This window comes from Elaeis guineensis, chromosome 4 (genome assembly GCF_000442705.2).
Source record: "Elaeis guineensis isolate ETL-2024a chromosome 4, EG11, whole genome shotgun sequence".
NCBI lineage: Eukaryota > Viridiplantae > Streptophyta > Magnoliopsida > Arecales > Arecaceae > Elaeis > Elaeis guineensis.
The window spans coordinates 29,850,689-29,873,846 of NC_025996.2; the positions used below are offsets into that span (position 1 = coordinate 29,850,689).

At 38.9% G+C, this 23,158-nt stretch overlaps 1 protein-coding gene across 1 annotated transcript; it reads right to left on the minus strand.

Annotated features, from left to right (window-relative positions):
* Positions 1-8,498: 8,498 nt before the first annotated feature.
* Positions 8,499-10,003, minus strand: LOC140857306 (zinc finger protein ZAT5-like). The gene has a single exon (XM_073256089.1). It carries the CDS (start codon positions 9,529-9,531, stop codon positions 8,683-8,685), a length of 849 nt encoding a protein of 282 aa, XP_073112190.1. The 5' UTR covers positions 9,532-10,003; the 3' UTR covers positions 8,499-8,682.
* Between the last annotated feature and the right edge of the window lie 13,155 nt (positions 10,004-23,158).

A 23,158-nucleotide genomic window follows, 5' to 3' on the forward strand; every position in this document is an offset into this window, starting at 1 on the left:
AAAAAATCATCTTAGATTCGTACCGAAGCCCATGGATTGATGAGAGAGAAATAGAGAGTAGAGAGAGACAGAAAAGAGGAGAGAGAGATAGGAGAGAGAAAATCCTCTTTCTCTCTTTCTTTCTTTTTTTCTCTTTTTTTTTTCTTTTTTTGTTCTTCTTTTCCATGGCCGAACAGGGGAGGAAAGGGCAGTTCGTGGTTCTTGGTCGGAAAACTGACGGCGGTAGCAGGCGGCCAATGGCGATGGGGCAGAGAACTGGCGGCAAGGATTGCCGGTAGGAAAAATATGAGAAAGATACAAAAATAGGGGATCTAAGGGCTTTCTTTTTTTTATTTTTATTTTTCATGATTTTGGCCATTGATCATTCACCGACGGATGTGACTTCACTGGGAAGCATCGTAGGGAGGCCAAATAATCTGACCAAGGGTCCGGTGTCAGGTGACGACAGCGTCGGTAGCCAGAGAAGGAAGAAATAAAAGTCGAAAAAATAAGAGATTCATTTATAGTGGATTTCCAACGAAACCGACGGTCTTCGGTGGTGCTTAAGATCATGGAAAGATAGGGAAGAGAGAGAAGAGGAAGTATCGAGCCTTTACCTTGGCTCCGGCGACATTTCCAGCTTCAATTTTCGACGGACATGGTAAAGGAAATCCGATGAAAATTGAAAGAAAAAATAGAGAAAGAAGAGAGGAAGAAGGCTGGGCTCATCATGGTTGGCTTTGGATGAGGGAGGAGAGGATTTTATACAATGGAGGGGAGGCCGAGTCCTTCCCGCATTCGACTTCTTCTCCGATGAGTTCACATGAAAAAAAGACTCCTAACGGGAGTCTTCAATGTTTTTTTCTCTTTCTTTTTTTTTGTTTCTTTTTTTTTTGTTTTCAATTTCATGCCCCAAGATTTGTGCAAAAAGAATTTTGGATCGAATATCACATTCTACCCTTCTTAAAAAAAAATTTCATCCTTGAAACTTGACATACTTGAGGTTTTGAATATTGAAAATATATAGCCCTCATATTTTTTTTAAGCTTCCAAATTATCTATTTATTCCACAAATCCTCAACATAAATAATTATATGGTATTTTAAAACTAGATTATTTCTATCTGTAAGATAACGAATTTCTTTGATCTCTTAATCTTAGATTGAAATTCCATAATTCCTAATCTATGAAATTATTTGCTCTTGACTAATTTTACATGAGAATCATAATCGATCCTATCTAGTCTTAATAAATATAGAAAAGTCTAGAGCATTAGATGCTCATCATAATCTACAACTTTCTTTATCTTTTTAATTTCATATTTGATGTAACAATTAAGCTCTTATTATAAAAAAAAATCTTCAAATCCATTCAAACAAATAGAATAATAATGTCAAAGCTAAGAAAAAGATATCTATATCCAAAATATTCTACATCCGAGCTGAATCAAGAAATATCAATCCACTAACTTTAAACTTAAGATGCTCAAAATTCTTTCAAATATTACTATAGCAAATGAATCAAACATCAAAGTTAGTATTGCCACATCTAAATGATCTTAAGGATCAATAATCTTATACTTTCATTTGTCAATTGCAGTCTCTTTTATGAAAGTTAAGTCTCCATTCATATCACTTATTGCATTAGAATTAGTATTCTTAACCATCACAATTCTATTGTGTATTCTGATATGAACCCATCGAATTCTCCAAGACTATCGGATGAATCCTAGCAAAAGATCCAACCTTCTAATTTTTTTTTTATAGATAAAACTAGAACAAAGTTTTAAGTTTCTTTATCTTTATTATTCCTCGAGCATGCCACATTAAAATTAAATCTTGATCCATTTTTTATATTTGAAATCATTACATAAGCTTTCACTGCTTATTTAGAATTTAATATATTTAGAATTAATTTGAAGTAAGTTAACTCTAAATTTTTTGATAATTGAGATAATTTCAAACTAACCTTTCTTTATAAAATAATTAACCCAAACCTCCAACAAATTAGAAGGTCTCGAGTCAATACCATTGTAAATAGAATCAATTTGGTTATCTCTTATGGATAGCTTCTTTCATCATGACTTTTACATCAATAAATAAATCGATATGAAATTTTATCACTTATTGAATAAAAAATTATATAAGTCTTTCAAAAATTTGATAATAGCAAGATACTTTAGATCATCTTCAAAATCTAAACTTTATCTTGAAATAATCAATGCACCCCACTATCTTCAACAGACTTAAAAAAGATTAAGTAATCCAATATAAAAAATGATAATATAAATTATTAAAGATTTCATTAATATGTGCATGTCATCCAATCCATCAATAAAATAAATAAATATATATATATATATTTTTATTTACCTACAAATTTTATACACGATCCTCTTATAGGTTTAATGCTCAAAAAATATTTATTTTTTGTATGATGTAATTCTTTCTTAAGTCATATCCTAAACAAATTTATTCTAATAAATCTAAAATTGTAATGATCAAATAATTAACAAAATTTAAAAAGCCATCATGATCTTTATCCATATCAAGTTTAGAACTCCAGAATCATCTAAATAACAATGGAACAAGCATACTCAATATAACATATCAATATGTCCTATTTTATTTTAGAGTCAACATCTCTCGTACTTAAGTCAAGCCTTATTTATTAAAATCCAAGACATAATTCATCCAATTCTTTAATACACATCGTATACCACTTTATGCAAAAATTTTATTATAATGCCTATTGATCTGAAATCCAGATTTTGAATTTTTTCTACTACTTCTATCATGTTTCTTGTGATCATAACCTTTATACTTAAATCCCACTTAAGTCATAGTCTCTATTGATCATAACCTAAGCTCTGATATTACTTAGCCCTAGTCACTTATACCATAGTCTCAAGTAATCATAACCTAAGCTCTGATACCATAAAATATCATATTTCAAATCTGGAATATAATACGATCATGCTACCGAGCAATGGGATCCACGATAATACGAAGTCAATTAATCATAATCAGCTAAAATTCATCAAAAATAAGTTATAATAAAAGATTCAATTTTATTATTTATCAAGTAAATAAACTAATATTAGTTCAGAGCATCTAAATCTATAATCAAATATAAAATCCTTATCTTATAATTCATAAATAATAACTACAAGCCCATAATCTCCAACAAACTAGACTTCAGCTATAAAATCTTCAGGTTCATTAGCGTAGACCCTCAAGTCTGAATTATGCTTCATTTCTAACCTTATTCATCTGGACAGAAAAAAAAAAGAATATGAGCTATACTAGCCCAGTAAGTAGAATCGACGCTTCCTTATCGGATCAAGCATAAATTTTTTCATGATAATGCAATATTAGAAAATAACAGATAATATAAAATAAAATATTTTATAAAATATATAATAAAATAAGTCATAAACCAATCATACATGCATAAATCATGAATATTTCATAAACATGAATTATAAATTATTCTTATCATATATTTATGTTATGTTTGAAAATATTGCTCACAGATATTCATGCTAAGATCACAATTATACCTGTAACAGGGCCATGTTTCTTAATTGACAGAGTTCTTGTTTTGTGTGCCAACTTGATATCCGTTGGCGGGACTATATTTCGTGTAGATGCTAGCTTCGGATGTCGACCTTTCTATGGAGATTCGTTCATTTGAGAGACTTCGAAATCTTTACATCTTTTTTTCTTAAAACATACATATACATAGGTAGAAAAATCATAAAATTCATACTTCATAACCATGCTATTTTTATAAGATATATTCATGGAATCAATGCTCATAATAAAATATATTTTTTTCATATCACATATACTTATTCTTATTTTATGAAAAATATGATTTCATCAACAATAATTTTTTACATAAAAAATATGGTTATTTAAAAATATATAAAGAGCGTAAGATCCACTTACTTCGATCGTCCTAGATCTTTAGTCTTCCTTAAATGAATCAGATAATTCTATTTAAAATATTAAATTATAATCAATTTTCTTTAAATGAGTTCAATAAAATTAAATAAAGAGGTCGTTGATCGGATGATCGATCCGATAGGCTGTCTGGACATCGAAATAATTCATGGCCTCCTAGCTGAGAATCCGATCTAAGCAACTCTGATCAATGAATCATGGAGTGTGGATTGTATCAAGATCAAGATCGATCAATAGAGTTCATCAATAGTATATTTCAAAGATACTACACATGTCCGACTTGGATTGACATGTGACATGAATTAATATCAAAGCAGTTTCAGGTTATTTTGTCAGAGTCAACATGGGTTCTTAGAAGAAGAAGATATGACTCGATAGGATCCATAAGTATTCTTAGAGAGAGAAAGTAGATAAAGAGAGATAAAATAAAAAAAAATTATATTTCTCAAAAGAAGAATCTGTGATCAAAATCATCAGATGTCATATCATGATGACTCTATAAGGATCAACGGTGATCAAACTCTATGAATTTCTGGCAAAGATTGGGCTGGGATCTAATAAACTGCATGGCTATCAAAGCGGTTCTGGATCTTTTTGAAAAGATCATCTTAGATTCATACCGAAGCCCATAGATTAGATGAGAGAGAAATAGGGAGTAGAGGGAGACAGAAAATAGGAGAGAGAGAGAAAGGCGATAGAAAATCTTCTTTCTTTTTTTCTTTTTCTTTTCTTGTTCTTCTTTTCTTCTTCTTTTCCATCGCCAAAGAAGGGAGGAAAGGGCAGTTCGTGGTTCTTGGTCGGAAAACTGACGGCGACCGATAGCAGTAGGTGGCCGATGGTGATGGGGCAGGGAACCGACAGCAAGTATTGCCAACGGAAAAAATATAGGAAAGATCCAAAAATAGAGGATCTAAGGGCTTTTTTTATTATTATTTTTCATGATTTTGGCCGTTAATCATTCACCGGTGGCTGTGACTTCGCTGGGAAGCATTGTAGGGAGGCCGAATAACCTGACCAAGGGTCCGGTGTCAGGTGACGACAGCGTCGATAGCCGGAGAAAGAAGAAATCAAAGTCGGAAAAACAGGAGATTCATTTATAGTGGATTTTTGATGAAACCGATGGCCTTCGGTGGTGCTTAAAGTCATGGAAAGATAGGGAAGAGAGAGAGAGGAGGAAGGATCGAGCCCTTACCTTGGCTCCGATGATGTTTTTAGCTTCAATTTTCAATGGCCATGGTGAAGGAAATCCAGCGAAAATTGGAAGAAAAAAAGAGAAAGAAAAGAGGAAGAAGGTTGGGCTCATCATGGTCGGCTTTGGACGAGAGAGGAGAGAGTTTTATACAATGGAGAGGAGGCTGAATTCTTTCCGGATTCGACTTCTTCTCCGATGAGTTCGTACGGAAGAAGACTCCCAACATTTTTTTTTTCTTTTGTTTCTTTTCCTTTTTTTTGTTTTCAATTTCATGCCCCAAGACTTGTGCAAGAAGAACTTTGGACCGGGTATCACACATTTAATGCCTGCAGATTGATTTTGTCATTTAAAAATTTTGAATGACAAAAATACCCTTATTCTTTGAAAAAAATTATGACATCCTATGCATATTATAATATTCTGCATTATATTATAATATTTTGTGAAAAAAGTTATGACTTTCTGGATGCAGGATGTCATAATATAGACATAGAAAATCATAATTTTATCAAAAAATAGAGATATTTTTATCATAAAAAATTTTTAAATGAAAAAATTGATCTGCATACATTAAATATATATTGAAAAATAATATTTACATGAATCAATCGAATAAAATGATGCGCTCCACATCAGATTTCTTACGTCACCCGTGGTGCACAAAGAATTTGCCTTTTCGAGACGTTGACAAGTGACCTCCATGAGATATAACCTTGTGGGTCTCGCCGAGAGAGAAACCCACGGCACATGGCTGTATCGCTCGAACAATCCAATTATATATCGCTTGTACATCACAAGTGAACAACCATTCAGGCCAATTCTAATCCTACCCCAAAATCCAGATAAACTCCCCTGTATCTCTAATAGCAAATGGCTCTCCTTTAACCTCGCATAATATTTTTGTTTTCCCGGTTCTCCTTCTTTTTCCACAGCTCCATAGAGTTCATGTTTGCTGTTCGTAACGGTGAGGACTCCACAGGATGACCTCACTTTGAAACCATGGCTGCATAAGATTTTTTTTATCCCTTTGTTGTTATCCATATAATCCAGCTTCAAATCAATCACTAAAGCTTACTGGTTATGGCGAACATGATAGGAAATAAGGAACATAGCCATTGGCAAGGACAGTGTTCCTACACAGCCTCCCTAATCTTCATTGCATCACTTAATCCCCAAATCACCACCAAGATAGATTTGTTGCTTCTATTTTGACACGTACACAAATGAGGCTAAAGATGCAATCATCACAACGAGGAACTGACAATCTAGGACTTACCACGACCAAATATTTCTCTCTTTTTTTTTTTCCAAAAAAGTTAATCCAAGATCTTAAGAAACAATGTATTTGATGGCTTTCATATGCTACCGTATTTCAATGCTTGACATTTATTGTTGATGGACTTAACGCGGTAGCATGCTTCATTTTTTTGTTTCTTTTGGAATTTAATTTCCTGAACTGTTTTTAATCATAAATTAAATATATTGATATAATAGAAATTATTTTCGGTCATTTTTAATATTTTGAGCTTTTCTGTATGCAGAAAGTACACATAAAAGCTTTTATGCTTTTGATTTGTATCAGTTTTATATATCCTTTTGATTAAGAAAGTATCTTTTTCTTTCATGTTCCATGCATTACACCAATATGTGTATAGATCTTTTTATTTATTTACTTTACTTAGCATACTAAACCAGTTACCACCCTCCATTGGTGCTAATATAATGTTCATTAATTCATTTTTCATTCTAGTCAGATTCTTAAGCATGCAACGTGGATGCTACCAAAAGTCTCTTAAAAGATTATTCCAGAAATGGCCAATAGAGAACGGCCAAGTGGCACCGACTCTACGGGAGCTTGCTGGTCTAAATCCAATGGTTATGAGCAAACCAGTCATTACACGGAAGCTTAAACCGTGGAAGGATGGTAACCATGATGACGAAACCGACCCTTAAACTATATATTATGTTGCCGTCTCTATACCCAATGGTAGCCAACCACCATCCATGAATTCAATTCTACCACAAAAAAGCTCTTAGCAAACGGCAGAAGCCAGAAGGCAAAGTGGCCTCGCTGTAGCATCCAGCGACTTGTAACTACTGGAGTAGCCTTTGACCTCATAAACAGGAGTGAAGCTCACTTTGCTGAGAGTGTGAAGCACTCCACTAGTAGTAGGTGACTGTACTAGCTGAGAGGAATCCCACCAATCAAAAAAGGCTAGCTTTTGAAACAATTGATAGTTCGAAGAAAAAAAAAGCTGGTGGAGTTGATGGATTAGAAAAGGGGCTGCCACCCAACCCCATGTGAGATTGTCATACACCCTTAATTCACTGCCAAAACGTGCACTCAACTCTAATAAGCTTAGATCAAGTCATGAAGATGTCGGTAAGTCAAGCTCTTATTAAGGGAGTTTCCTGTAATTCCATGCTCAAATCTTGCCACAAGCTTGTGGGCCAAAGGAAGGGATTTGTTTGGTGCATTATAACGTGTTGCTTACAATTAGGTTTAAGCGAGTAATCAGGATCAAATAGGTACGGAGTGATGGCCAACTAAAATGGCGAGAGGATGAGCTTGTACCTCTTGATGGTGATGGCTTAAAGCAATGGCAGCTTCACATCCATTGCACTTGATATGTTGCATTGATCTGGTGATTTTAGGCAAGGAATGAGTTGGGATGACCTCATTTGCAGGAGATATGTCTCTAGGCGGTTTGATATCTTGCAACCTATAAATGCCTTATCCATCTGTTGGTCCCTCGGTAGCCGGTGGATTTCGGTGATGCACATAAAAATCCATACCAAAACAAAAATAAGTATGCCTATATGAATTTTAGAACCACAAAAAATTATAAATTGTAGAATTCGGTGCTTTGTCATTGGTCAGTGTTGGACGATCCTTGGTAGGACCAAGGAGTCACTTGCAAGCTCTGCCGACTATGAAATAAATTATATAACTCCAACCATGAACGCATGCAATTCTAGAGTTGAACAAGTAATAATTTCCTTTTGAGATAAAAGAGTGAGGGAGGTGATGGATGGTCCAAGTGTGTGATTGGTAGACACCAGGGCCCTAAAAGATACAAGTTGCCACATTGTCAGTCTCTTTTTATTCCTTTGGCATTTATTGGGCGGGGAAAGGTGTCTTCCAAACGAAACAAACTCATGGGAGGAGGAACCTAATCCACGGCCTTTTTTCTTGGTGGTGGAGAAACCAAACCAAGAAAGAGAGAAAGAGAGAGAGAAAAAGAGAGAACTCACTCCCTTTACGTGAACGCAATGGCACCTCTCCTCCTCCCCTTCACCGAAGGCAAATAGGTACGATCTCAATCGGAGAAAACTATGATCAATATACATAAAAAGAATTCAAAGAATCATCCATATATATCAATACCAACTTGCAAATAAGTAATTCACATGACCCACATAATCCTCAATTTAATCTTTTAGAACAAAAGAAAAAAAAAAAAAACAAGAAAAGAAAAGAAAATGAAAGGAAATGGAAAAGAAAGAAAAAGAATGGATAGCTCTGCTTCCATTAGTTTGCTCTCAGTAATGGCAATCCACCAAGGCCGACGCCGACGCCGGGAAGATGAGCGGCGGCTTGCTGGCAAAGGAGAAAGCCGGCGAGGACGGCCTTTGGAGCTCGGGCCGGTCGTCATCGGAGGGCGCTGGGAGGTTGAGATCCAAGGAGAGGATCGTCCGCTCCTTCTTGGCTTCTGCGGCCTCCGGGATTACCACCGGCCGGTGCCGCCGCATGTGGCCCCCCAGCGCCTGCCCGGAGTTGAACTCCGACCCGCAAATCGAGCACTCGTGCACCCTCGGCTTGGTGCCGCCGCCGCTGACCATTGCCTTGGAGAAAGAATTCATACTTATCTTCAGCATATCTTCTTCGACCGACGCCTTCTTCTCTTCGCCCGCCGTGATCGCCAGCTTAGGCTTCTTGTGGCTCGCGCGGTGCCCGCCCAGCGCCTGGAACGACGGGAAGCATTTGTTGCATGTCTTGCACTCGTACACGTAGAACCCAGCCTTGCCGCCGGTGGTCGTCGCCGCCTCAGTGAATCTCCGGCTCGTGAACTTATCGGTCCCGCCGCCCTCTTCGGCCGGCAATTCCGGCTTGGGGCCGCCGGCATCGAGGGCGCGACCCTGGGCGAGGAGGATGAGGCAATTGGCCATGTCCTCCTCCTCCTCGGTGATGCTCCCCGAAGCATCAGCCGAGGAGGCCGAGGAGGAGTCGGCGACCGCCATGGCGGCCGCCAGGGCCAGCGGTTGGGTCCTTGGCCGCTTGGTGCGCTTTCCCTTCACGACGATGGCGGTGGAGGTGGCGTGCGTACACTCGCCGCCGTTGCCGTTGCTGGTGGTGCTGTTGGAGCCCATGGCTTCTTCTGGAGATTCCATCTCCCCTTCCCCTAAGACGAGAGAGAAAGAGAAGAAGAGGAGGAGGAGGAGAAAACGAGGTAAAGTGATGGAGGAAGCGAGGTGGATGGAGTGGAAGAGGGTGTCGATAATATATATATATATATATATATATATTTATAGTGGGAGAGAGGTGGAACAATGAAGGGATGGATGGGAGTTTATTTATATTTATATATAGCGAGAGGAGTCAAAAGCCGCCCTTTCCTCTTGTGAAGAAGAACCGTGAATTAGTCCGCCATTCCTTCCGTTGCCAAGCTCACTTGCTCACATATATAGCTGAGAGAGAGGAAGTTAAAATATAGGGAATTAGGTGGAAATAGGAGAGGTGTGGAGTGAAGAGAGGGGGAGTGGGAAGAAACAAATAGAAAAGGACGGGGGAAGGGTGGGCTATCCAACCAAGTTGTGTGCACTCGATACTTAGCTAAGGTCGGTTAAGAAAAGGGTTGGTTCCAAAAAATCACAGGTATAGCTAGAGAAAAAGGGGAGAGAGTCATAACTAAAAATGAAACAAAAAGTGGAGCACGGTAAAGGCATGTGTTTGCCTTGCCTCTCTAACGAGGGCTGGCTAAAAAGGAGGGATAGAAAGAGAGGAGTTCAGTAATAACGTGAGGGGGCAAACAAGAAGGATAAGAAGAGGTGTGGGGAGGTTCGGTTGGCTTTGAAGCAAACCCGTAACTTCTAATGCGAGGATTCTTGGTGATAGGGAATGGAGCGAAAGCCTAGAAGCACGGAAAATGCGCTCCTCCTCCACCTCTTTTGTTTTTTTTTTTTTTTTTGTTGCTGTTCTTGTTAGAGAGCTTCTAATCTGTGGACATTATTTACCTACTTTTACATGTCTGTATATTTGCTTTTTGTATCTGAGAAGTAGATGGGTGGCTAGCTTGACTTTTACTGGAAAAGCAAACGGGGCTCGATCCGCTCACCGTCCTCAAACTACCACTACTAGTAGACAGTAGGGTCTACTTGTAGACGTCATGAGAATAATATATATATAGATTTGGATAATATAGATTAAATTTGAATTTACATCCAATCAAATCAAAATCAGATGAAAAGGCTCTTATATTGATGATCCAGAAGTTAATTTATTACCTCAAAACTATTTATATTTCAAAAATTATATTATTTAGAGATCACTGATCTATGTATCAAGTGATCAAAAATATATCTAATTTAATTTAATATAGATTATTCAATTTTTTATTACTTAATGTATAGGTCAAAGATTTTCAAATCATATAATTTTTGATGTGCAAATAGTTTTAAGATAGTAGATTGCATCTAATAACTCGGAACATCAATATAAGACTTTCTTATAGAGTTTTCATCTGATCGGATCTGAGTTCAAATCCGATCAACCTTATTCTAATCTAACTATATATATATATATATATATATATATATATATATATATATATATATATATATATATATATATACCTCAAAACTATTTGCACTTCGAAAATTATATTATTTAGAGATCACTAGTCTATGTATCAAGTGACCAAAAAATATATCTAATTTAATTTAATGTAGACTATCCAATTTTTGACTACTTAATGTATGGGTCAAAGATTTTTAAATCATATGATTTTTGATGTGCAAATAGTTTTAAGATAGTGGATTGCATCTAATAACTTGGATCATCAATATAAGACTTTTTTATAGAGCTTTCATTTGATCAGATCCGAGTTCAAATTCGATTAACCTTATTCTAATCTAACTATATATATATGTGTGTGCGCGCGCGCGCGTGTTGCGGCCAACTCCCTCGTCGCCTATCGTCAGGAACGAGAATCTGAAAAACAATATCCACACTGATCGGAGTTGTCTCCGACGGAAATTCTCCGATGCTTAAGTCAGAGAGGGAGACTGGGCAACAGTATTTTTGAATGAGAAAGGTGGCAAAGCTCAGCTTGAAAATGACTTACCGATGCTATTGTCTTATCCTCTTTTTATAGAGAAGATAATTGTAATCGTCGGATATGGTCTCGCATTTTATGATGCTAAATCATTGGACCATAATTATGTAGTGGATCATTAACTCCCACTGATCGCACTGTGATATGCGGCCGGTAATCGTTTGTGATGGTTATGGTATATTTGGATTGACTGACCGACCATATGTCGATAGAACCAACCATATGTCGGTAAAATCCATGAGCAACCGCTGGCTAGTAGTTTTATTATGTCGATGGTCTAAGTCATCCAATGTTGATCGACAGTAGTCGAATCATTAGTCGGTCAGCCAGTGATAGGTCGGTGCGATTCACTAAGTTGATCGATGAAGAGTCAGAATCGCATAATCAATCGATGTAGAGTCGGTCGGGGTTGTATATCTGATCGGTCGGCTGTTGTTGAGTCGAAATCGGAAGTCGGTTGACCTGAGTCATATCTGTTTGTGGGGTTAGAGTCAGGTGTCAGTCAGTCAGCGCTAGAGATCAGTCGGTTTATGGGGGTGGTCGGTTTATCCTAATAGTTGCACCCCCACTTTTGAGTCCAATGGTGAGTTGCCACGTGCATCGTCACGTGATCAGTTGCCTTGGATGAAAAGAGTTGTTGTCTGTCATGTCGAATCCCGACTCTGCTACTACATTCTCTAGAGTGCGATCAATCAACCATTTTATCATCTTTGAGCTATCATATCAGCAGGAAGATTTGGTTTCAAATGTCGTTTACGGAAGGTGGGAAGGTGAACCGACGTCGTGCCATTTGATTCTGACATGTAGATTTTCGTCACGTGTCGAGATGTTATTGGGTTGGAGTTGTACACATGGATGAAGGTGACGTGGTTTAATCTGGTGCAGGTGCGTCGAACTGTCGGGTCGATGATGGTCCAGATGCTACCGTGTGTCATCATCCGATGTGGTCTCGATCTGGCTCCTTTCATCCAGGCTGTTGGACGTTTCTCTATATAAAAGACTGCTGTCAGCCGAGTATCCATCCCTCATTTTGTCTCTTCTGGTGGGATAGCTCTGCCAGAGAGCTGCTTTCATGCGAAAACATTCCTTGTCGTTTTCTCTTTGAGTTTCTTTGGATTTTTGATAGTTCTTCCAATGGGTGAGATTCCTGCAGGGGGTGATTGGTCGGAGGTTCCGACCAACGACTCTCTATCGGCATGGGAGTTTTCTTGTTCTCGGGTCCGATGTTGGTCAGTTTCGAAAGCGGCATTGCACTTCGGATCGATGTCAGCTTTTCACTCTGATACCTATGGTAGGGTCAACAATTCATTACCGTATATCCCGCATCACCATCTCAGCTGAAGGTCATCTTCGACGGTGGATGAAAATCTGAAGTCCTTCTTTAGCTCTTATACGAGGAGGGTGTAGTCGTCGACTGGTGAGACCTTCTCTGTTCCCGTACGAGTGGATCAAGCTATTGATGTGGTTGGCCGAGCAATGTGATTGATCAATCATCTTTACATCTCAACTCGAGTCATATTGTCCCCCAAGCTGGAAGGTGGAGTTTGTCGAAGAAGCCGATTCAAGGTGGGCCTACCGATTCTTCAGTGAAGTAAAGGGCGGCGATGAAGATTATCAGCATTTTTTTTTGTTTCTCTTTTTGTAAAGAAAGATGTAATCGGACTTCGATTCAATTTTGTAATCTTTCTTTTTTGATAATGAAAAAGTACTTTTGTTGTGAAATGCTCCTCTGTATCATCGAGTCTACAATGTCTGTTTGTAGAATAATCTCTGAATATAGATCGTAGATTCGACCATTTCGTAGACTTTGTAGAATTTGCTAGTCGCGTACTTTCTGACGTATTTAGTTAGGATAATGATAATAAGTTGAATATCTATTATCCGAAGCTTGATCGGGTTTATACGTTGTATTGTTTGATAATCGATGGCAAGCCAAATATCCTCGACTGGCCATGGTCATATCGATATAGTTCCAATTCGACCTTAGTCGTCTTGGCATTTTGCCTTTCTTAGTTGATACTAAGTCGGCAAATTAGTCAGCTACTTCAATGGAGAGCCGACTATGAGGGCAGCGTGGCTTTTGTGAAGCAAGTATGCATCGCCGGTGCTGGCCTCCAGTTGAAGTTGATAAATCGGTTCTGCAAGGAAACCAAAATATAATCGGTGTCTAGATAGTCGATATTCTGACTTTTACAGTGAAAGTCGAAGTATATTCAGTGTCGAGATGGTCGATCCTTTGACTTTTATAGTGAAAGTTGAAGTATATTCGGTATCGAGATAGTCGATCTTCTGGCTTTTACAGTGAAAATCGAAGTATATTCGATGTCGAGATAGTCGATCCTCTGACTTTTACAGTGAAAGCCTGCATACTTGATGTCGCTTTAAAATCGCAGTCGGGGTATCGATTTTTGCAAGAGGATAAAATATAGTCGATACTAAAGCAGTTGATTCTCCAAGTAGTTGCATTCGGAAGGAAGTCGAGTAGAATAAAATATTCATCATGCTTTTATTAGCTAATTATCAAAATAATAACAGCATCGTCGTGAGGAGTTTAAATTCTCCGAACATCCTCTTTCGAAAAAGTTATTACATTGAGTTGTTGTCGTTTCGCCAACTCTTCTTCGAGAGTTATCTCTCAGTTCAGTCGTCCAGAGATCATATTGATGACTCTCATAGTCGGCTGATTATTTACAACTTTCTCAGTCGACTGGAGGTTGAGTCGGCGGATCCCTCCGATATTTTTTTAGATAGTCTCATCGTATCAGGGCCTCTATTTCATCCTTGAGCTGGATGCATTGTTCGGTGTTGTGGTCGTGATCACGGTGAAACCGACAATACTTCCTTCGATCGCAGTTCTCCATTTTCATCGATGGAGGGTGCCATAGATATTTCGCCTCTTCGATCTCCATGAGGATCTGTGCACGAGGAGTAGAAAGAGGGGTATAGAAGTCATACCTGTTATACATCGACCTTGGACTCCATCGTCAGGGTGAGGCTCGCTCATCAGTCGGGGGCCTATTTGATTTAGCCAGAGCCCCACTCTTCTTCTTCTTCTTCTGACTTTTATTTTCTGTTTGGCGCCGGTCAGAGCTCCTTCGTCCGTGCGCATGTACTTGTACGTGCGCTCTAAGAGTTCAGCATACGTCCGAGGGAGAATCTTGTCCCGTGAATACGTGAATCGAGACCCTCTAGACCTCTTTTCATGGCTGATATGGCCATATCTTCATTGAGGTCCTTGACCTCAAGCGTGGCCACATCGAATCAGGCCACAAAATCTCGGAGTATTTCGATCTCTCCTTATTTGATCGAGAAGAGACTATCCGAGGTTCGTGACGACCTCCGACTGGTGCTGAAGTGGACCACGAAGGAATGTTCTAGCTGTCCAAAAGAGTGGATACTTTCCGATCGAAGCTCAGAGTACCAGGCTCGAGCAGCTTTTCGAAGTGTGATCGGGAAGTCGATGCATAGAAGGGCTCGGTTGCCTTTGGATTGTCATGAGAGCCTTGTATCTCTCAAGGTGATCAACTGGGTCGGTGGAACCATCATAGGGTTCCACGTGCGGCATCTTGAACCGAGTCAGGATCAGTTCATCCAAGATATGTTGAGAGAGAGGTTGGGCGGTACGAAAATCAAAATCGTTTGAAAATTTCTGACCGTCCACCTGTAATTGGGCAAGTTGGAGGTCAATTTTCTCAAACTTACATTCGTAGTCTTCGAGCCACTGGTGGTGAGAAACTCCAGGGATTGAACCTCCTGATGAGTTAGAGGAGGAAGCAGATGGTGTTCACAGTCGCTTTCCCTTCCTTGTTCGATCCAACTGAGAAGGAGAGAGACACCGTGAATGGTGGGTGGTGCATCGAGAGCACCGCAAGTACCGCTGCTTGTTCCGATGAGAGAGTCGAGACGATCGCTCTGATGAAGGAGACTGCCATGGATGATGGCGGCTGTGCCTGGATGGCACCGAATGCGCCACCGGTTGCAATACCGGCAACCGTGGTGGCGGGTCTGCTGCTGCTGGAGGCTTCTGACCGCCTCTGTAAGAACGTTCATTTGCTACACGATTGCAGCAATCTGGGCGTTCGTGGTGATCACGGATCGCGGAGAACTGAGCTCTACTACCGGAGGCAGGGGAGGAGTCTCTTCCCGATGAGAAGAGTGCCTCGCTGATTTGGTTGCTGTTGACCGTTGAGCTCTGATTTTCGTCATTGCGAGTTACCTTCTCCCCTTCCTCGCGCATCAATCTGTTGCGGCCAACTCCCTTGTCGTCTATCGTCGGGAACTAGAACCTGCAAAATAACATCCACACTGATCGGAGTTATCTTCGACAGGGACCCTCCGATGCTTAAGTCAGAGAGAGAGACTGAGCAACAGTATTTTTGAATGAGAAAGGTGGCAGAGCTCAGCTCAAAAGTGGCTTACCGATGCTATTGCCTTATCCCCTTTTTATAGAGAAGATAGTTGTAACCGTCGGATATGGTCCTGCATTTTATGGCACTGATCATCGGGCCATAATCACGTAGTGGATCGTTAACTCTCACTGATCGCGTCGTGATATGCGGCCGGTAACCGTTCGTGACGGTTATGGTATATTTGGATTGACTGGCCGACCATATGTCGGTAGAATCGATCATATATCGGTAAAATTCATGAGCAACCATCAGCTAGTAGTTCTGTTATGCCGATAGTCTAAGTCGTCCGCTGTCGATCGATAGTAGTCGAATCATTAGTCGGTCAGCCGATAATAGATCGCCTGTCGTCGGGAACGAGAACCTGCAAAACAACGTCCACACTGATCGGAGTTGTCTCCGATGGAGATCCTCCGATGCTTAAGTTAGAGAGAGAAGTTGGTGAACAGTAGATGTCAATATTCAGAGTAGCAGAGTTCTGATCAGAAGTGACTTACCAGCCTATTTTTCTTACCCCCTTTTATAGACAAGGTTCTTGTAACCGTCGGATGTGGTCCGTATTTTATGGCGCTAAATCATCGGGCCATTATCACGTAATGGATCGTCAACTCCCACTGATCGTGCCGTGATATGCGGTCGGTAACTGTTCGTGATAGTTATGTATATTTGGATTGACTGGCCGACCATATGTCGGTAGAACCGACTATATGTCGGTAGAATCTATGAGCGACCGTCGGCTAGTAGTTCTGTTATACTGATGGTCTAAGTCGTCCGCTATCGATCGGTAGTAATCGAATCATTAGTCGATCAGTCGGTAATAAATCGGTACGGTTCGCTCAGTTGATCGATGAAGAGTCGGAACCACGTAATCAGCCGATGTAGAGTCGGTCGGGGTTGTATGTCTGGTCAGTCGGCTGTTGTTGAGTCGAAGTCGTAGTCGGTTGACCTGAATCATATCTGTTTGTGGGGTCAGAGTCGGATGTCGGTCGATTTGTGCTAGAGATCAGTCAGTTTATGGAGGTCGATCGATTTATCCCGATAATATATATGTATGTATGTATTTCATTGTTGATTCCACCGCTCTCTCTTGTTGGGTAACTGTTGTCTTATGAAAGCCAAGCCATAAAAACTTTTGTGGATCAGATATGGCATGTGATATGCACATGGAAGAGTTGGTCTTAGGAATTTTGATGATGTATCCCTCTAGAGTTTCAGATCTACAGGACAATGAGCAGTAATTTTTTCCCTGAATGAACATTATTCTTTGAACAGTATTTGACAGTCATTTTGATATTTTTAAAATAAAAATACTAATTTTTTAAAATACCTATTTACCATCCTATTCTAATTTTGTATTTGATTGAAATTTATAGGATCCATCATAATTATACATTATTATTCTCTAAATTAGAATAAGATAAAATTATTTTCATCATTTTTTTTAGAATAACTATTCACGGTGAAACATAGAATAGTTTAAACCAGATAAAAAGGAATAAGGTGTAATTAATGAATCTTTGATCGAAATTGTAAAACTCACGGGATCCACTGCCATTTCATAGTATATCTGGGGGAATAAGGTGGAATAAGCCTTATTCCACCTTATTCCCAGCAACCAAACTTGACGACTATTTACTGTATCTTTAGCTCTTTGCATTTTTTTCCAAACACATTATCAATCAAAATAGGTGAGTCTTATAACATAATAGAACAGTGAAATTTGTACCGTAACCCAATCTCAAATTTAGTTAGCAGGTTTTATATACCATTAAAAAAAATATAGAGTACGTATGGACTGATGACTATTGTACTATATGCTTGTGATGCTAAATATTTGGGGGGGAAATATATTTATAAATGCTGCTAAAAGAACTCATAATTCCAAAACAACCAAGAAATAAAGGTTAGCCAAAAAACAATATTTGCTCATAGGAGCCAAAACCCAGGTTCAAGGCCCCTTCACCTCCCAAAAACAATTGCTTTGCCCCCAATCTTTTCTTGATGTTTGGTTGTGCATATTATTTGTAATTATATCATCATTTAAACATTTCTGATAATTTTTTTTGGCATTAAAATTTAACAACCGCATTTGCAAATTTGCACTGTAAAAAATTATAAATATGGATGCACATAATTATAATTTTTAAAGTGATTAATATAAAATTCAACAAAAGTTGAGTATAAAGATACAAGATGGGTTGGTCTTATCAAAGAGGAGTAAGAAATAAATGGTCTACTTAAGAAGAACTGGCCTACACAAAAAAGAACATATAGGAGAAAGAAAATATAGGACGTGAAACCCCCTATTAATCATTTACAAATGGATATGTTTCTCTCTGTTGTGAAAGTACCGGTTATTGTGGTTGCTGCTCCAATATTATAAAGTAGAGACTAATAAATATATCTTTGTAGTGCAAACAGCATACACTATCTTATATAATGTATTATGCATGTTTTCAGTGGTTTACCTGCACCATAGAGATCTCATTGACGGCCGTTATAACAGGAAGACACTAATTTAAAATTTGACTACAAAATTAGCTCATTGTTGGCTTGGATTTTATTATAGACTTGTATAATACAAGTGTGTCATGCATAAAGAAAGCTTAAAGTAGGTGTGAGGGCTTGACTTGGGTAATTTTATGCACTACTGGTTTGGTTATATTACATACCACCCAACCCAACCCCATGTTGCTCTCTTGCATGATCGGATTGGGTTGGATTCGGTGGCTAATAAAAAGGTTTATTTACTATTATTGGCAATAGGATCATGGCTTGTATCAATTGGACGGTTTGACGTGGTGCTATTAAATATGACAATGGGGTGAGTGGAATGTGGGTCTCTTGGAAGCAAGTCAATGAGAGGTAGAGAGGAGATGTGTGTGGAACGAGCTGGGGAGGCAGATTCTTGGCGTAACCAGTTGTTCCATTGGTTGTGAGAAGCAGGAAAGGTGGAATGCCTGCCTACATTTATTACTATTATTAGATGAAGAAATTATATCTTACATGATGTGCGCCATGTGGTCATGCACACCACTAATGACAGCCATCCATTCCTTTAGTAGAACATCAATATAAAAGCTTGATGAATGAGATCTATAAGAGAAAATGGCTGTGATTGGCAGCATGCACCATATTCCCCTATTAAGTGATGGTGCAAGAAAGGCATCGAGTTGGTAGCCGAGATGTCTTCCCTTCTCATGTTTCCTCTCCTTCAGAATCAAACTATTCCTTTTTTGTACAGTTTGTGGACGTCATGGATTTTTCTTAACATTTGAGAGTGGAAACTCTCTGTCAATTATAAAAGCATTTGGTTCCCACTGCTTGACAAATGGAGAAACCCAATTCTTAAGCACTCTGCATGTTCGACAGTGAGGGTGTGGGTTAGGTGCAAACCTGCTATGGCCTTGATGTGCAACAATGAGTTACCCAGTAGGTGATGCACACAAGCTATTCCATGTTATGATGAAAATGGAATCATATTTATTGTAAAACGCACTCTACGTTCTTTTCAAAAGTTAATTAAATCATTAAGATGACTTGCACGTAGTATTTATATCATTAATTAAGTAAAATTACATTGAATATAACTGTGATTGGTCACTCTGCAAGCTGTTAATTAATGATGATTTCTTCACTTAGTATTATTATCCTTAAGATCTTTTGTCCACTTATCATGACTTCATGATTTAGCTAGTTTAGAATCATACATGCACACGCCTCTACCTTTCATAATTACATGATGAAGTCGTGCTTTACAGACACTCGCACAGGATTTCTGTATCTTGCACGCGACATGAAACACGCCAGCCTCCCTTATACATAGCCTCATCCACCTATCCGGGGGCATGCTAATGAGAAAAAAAAGGCAAACCAATCTATATGTAACTTTAGCCTTTCTTTTGTTGGTACTTCATGATCTCTGTTTTCTTCCGAGCGAAACTCATAAAACAAACTCTTTTTTTTTTTTTTTGGTGTGTGTGTGGAGCTGCCAATTACGCAGCCTTTGAATAAATACAACCAGAAGCATTAAGTATGAAGGCGTATATAAACATATATTTAATTCCACATCGATTATTCATTGAAAAAATTATGAGTACTTATATAGAACTAAATAATCTAAATAATACTTTCCAGCTATTTTTTTTGGATGAGATCTTAAGTTGTTATAAATGATATAAGAGCTAATCTAGCTCATAGTCTATCTGGACTAGAGGATACTGTAGCACGGATTCATTAAAGTTAACTACGAGCCGATCATGATGTTTATAAATGGATGCATGAATTTGAACTTTTAGTCTAGTGAAGACGCTATGGCTTAAGCAGGGCAGTATATGAGAATTTGTACGGAGATATATTTAATTCTACATTAATTATTTACTAAAAAAATTTGAGATATTTATACAGGATTAAGAAACTCAAATAATATCTTCCAACTAGTTTTTTTGATGAAATCCTAGGTTGTTACAATCAAAGATGAAAATATCATGAAGATGAGTTTGTTAAATCCCAAGATTCACAAATTATCAAGTCAGCACGATGAGCCATGGATGTTACCATTCAATCAGCCACACTATCACTTTCTTTACAAATATAAGTGGCTTCAAAATATGACAAGGAAGATTCAATTCTCCAAATATCCATTAAGAGAGTGTGAGCTTCACCAATCTGATTCATATATTGCCCAACCCCTCCGGTCACTATCCTGGAGTCCTCTTTTAGCACAATATTAGTAGCCTTTAAAATCTTAGAGGCATATACTAGTCCTTCCCATGCTCTTCTTAACTTCCTAAGCAATGCGGTAATATCATATAAGTACCACCTACCATTAGTGAAAAATAATCAGGTCCTCTGATCACAAAACCAGCCCCACATTGGTTTCACCATACACACGCTACCACTAAAGTCAATCTTGAGGAAGCCAAAGAGGGGGGAGGCTCCCACATGAAGTAAATCACATGAGAAGGTGCAGACCAGGTTTTTTTTTTTTGCTGTCAAAGATCTCTCAAAGGCATCAAAGTGGCTAAATTCATTTGCTTAGGTGGATACTTTCATAACTAATCATGACGTTTCTAAGGACTAAACTATTAAGTGTCGTGTTGGGCACTCAGAGACGGAAATCCAAGGTCGCCTCGAATTTTCTTAGATTTGTCGATGGAACCTTACAAAAAATTTCTCACCACAATCTCCAGACTATGGATCACTACCCTTGGAAGAATTGTACTCCACATAAAATAGGTTAAGATTGCAAAAAGTACCGACTTGACTAGAACAACTCTACCCATCACTAAAAAAAACTTCTGCTTCTACCCTTCCAATCTTGTCAGCACTCTCTAGACTATCAAGGCAGAATCTACTACCTTCAGCTTCCTCCCTAAAATCGGTACCCTAGGATCATGCCACATCTTGCCATCCTCAACAGTGCCCAAACATTCCTTAATTTTCTGCTGCTCAACAAACTTCTTTGTTGGACAAAACTTAATTGTGGACTTCGACAAGTTTACCCATTGATGAGACATAAACCAACACTTTGTGATGAGATCCTTCAATATCTTGGCATTGGTCATTGTGGCATGGGCAATCAACATGCAGTCATCCGCAAATAATAGGTGACATAGATGAGGAACCAAAAGTGTAGGCTGGTAGGCAGTCAATACCATGAGCATACGTGAGATCACATCCGCATAAATGTAAAGAGATATGGAGAGAGAGAACATCCTTGACTCCTAAATAGATCGGAAAATTTCATGGAGGGGTCATTAAGCAAGAAAGCAAAAGTAGGATCCTCAATGCAGCCTAGGTCCCAACTAACCCATTCCTCCTGAAATCCCATCTTGCTAAAGGAGTGGTACAAAAAAATCACCCCTGTCCCGCACCCTCTAATTCTTTAGTCTTGCACTCTTGCCGTTGAATTTTATGTGCCACAAAATATACAAATATTGCCCTAGCAGTTGCCCTCACTTTCAGAGGCGAATTTTGTTCGATCAGTGTCAAGTGACGACGGTCTCATTCATGTACAGCAGAGAAACATAAATTCTTTTCTAGTACATTATGTAACTCGGACTTCCACAAAAGTTTAGAAGTGGGATACTTTCTACACCGATGATAACGTACAAAGCACGCGGCAATCTTTGTTTAGAACGACGAATAACTACGTCATCCACCGTTACTAGCGTAACATAATCGGCGATGAACCCACAGCATGATATAAAACAATTCATCCACCTAAAACCAGCTAAAAACATTTGTTGGCATTTCCAGCTTTCTCTTGTTTCACTGCTTTGGCTTTTAACTTAGCAGCAGCGTGGAGTAGTGGCAGTGTGATATGGTCAATGCCCCACTCATCCCCTTCTTAATTTTAAAGAAACTGTTAGCTTTCTTAATGGGCAAACACCAGTCACCACCCCCTTGATTGAATGGTAATTAATCCCATTCCTCTATGTCATCCCATGTGTCAGCTCGCCAAAATAAATACAAGGAAACAGACCATGGCTATGTATGCAAGGCTGAGTTCTAATGGACCAGCATGTAGAACAAGGCCGGCCATTCATTTGCTCCCACATGTACTAAGACATGCATGGATACACTGTAAAGATGTCACCATCCATTTTGTCAACAAGGCTGCTAGGTAGCGTAGAGATAAGAAGAGGAGCATGTGATGGCCACACAAAAATAAAAACACAAAGCCCTTTGATGGTGCTAGAGAGGCTTGGGGTGGGGGTAGCTACTTACTAGTGGAAGTGGAAAGAAGGGGAGTTGATAGCGGCCGGTAGTATTGTGGTTGTTATTTGAGTACCATTTGGAAGTTGGAACTAATGCATGTTGGCCTTGGTGATGTAAGGAAAGAGACAAGTGGCCTCAGAACCCCTCTAACGACAGTGACCTAAGACCTAATCCCACCCATAAGTTCATGTCTACTCTTCACTTAACATCTAGTGATCCCACTCCCAGCTCACGCAGGCCTCATGAGACTTTACACTCAAGTGTAAGCTACCCCTCACTTTTGTCCATGGATAGATCTCTCCTTTATCAACGGGTAGAGTCCACATACATGCATGATTGCGTGTATATTTCTAGGTCAGGCTAGAGCAGCATCATCTCACTTTTGGAATTTATGAAGCAATTCTTCTTTTATTCCCTGTTCCTTTGAAATCTTTCTAATGGTTCTACTTGGACCGGGGGTTGGTGGAGCGCTTGGAATGCCAAAAAAAAAAATGTAAACTACAAACAGTAACTTCTCTTTTTATCTTTTGAGAGGAAGCTTTTCTTATTATTGTT

Excerpts from the sequence above, each read along its gene's own strand:
- LOC140857306 (XM_073256089.1), bottom strand. The coding sequence starts at position 9,531 with ATGGAATCTCCAGAAGAAGCCATGGGCTCCAACAGCACCACCAGCAAC.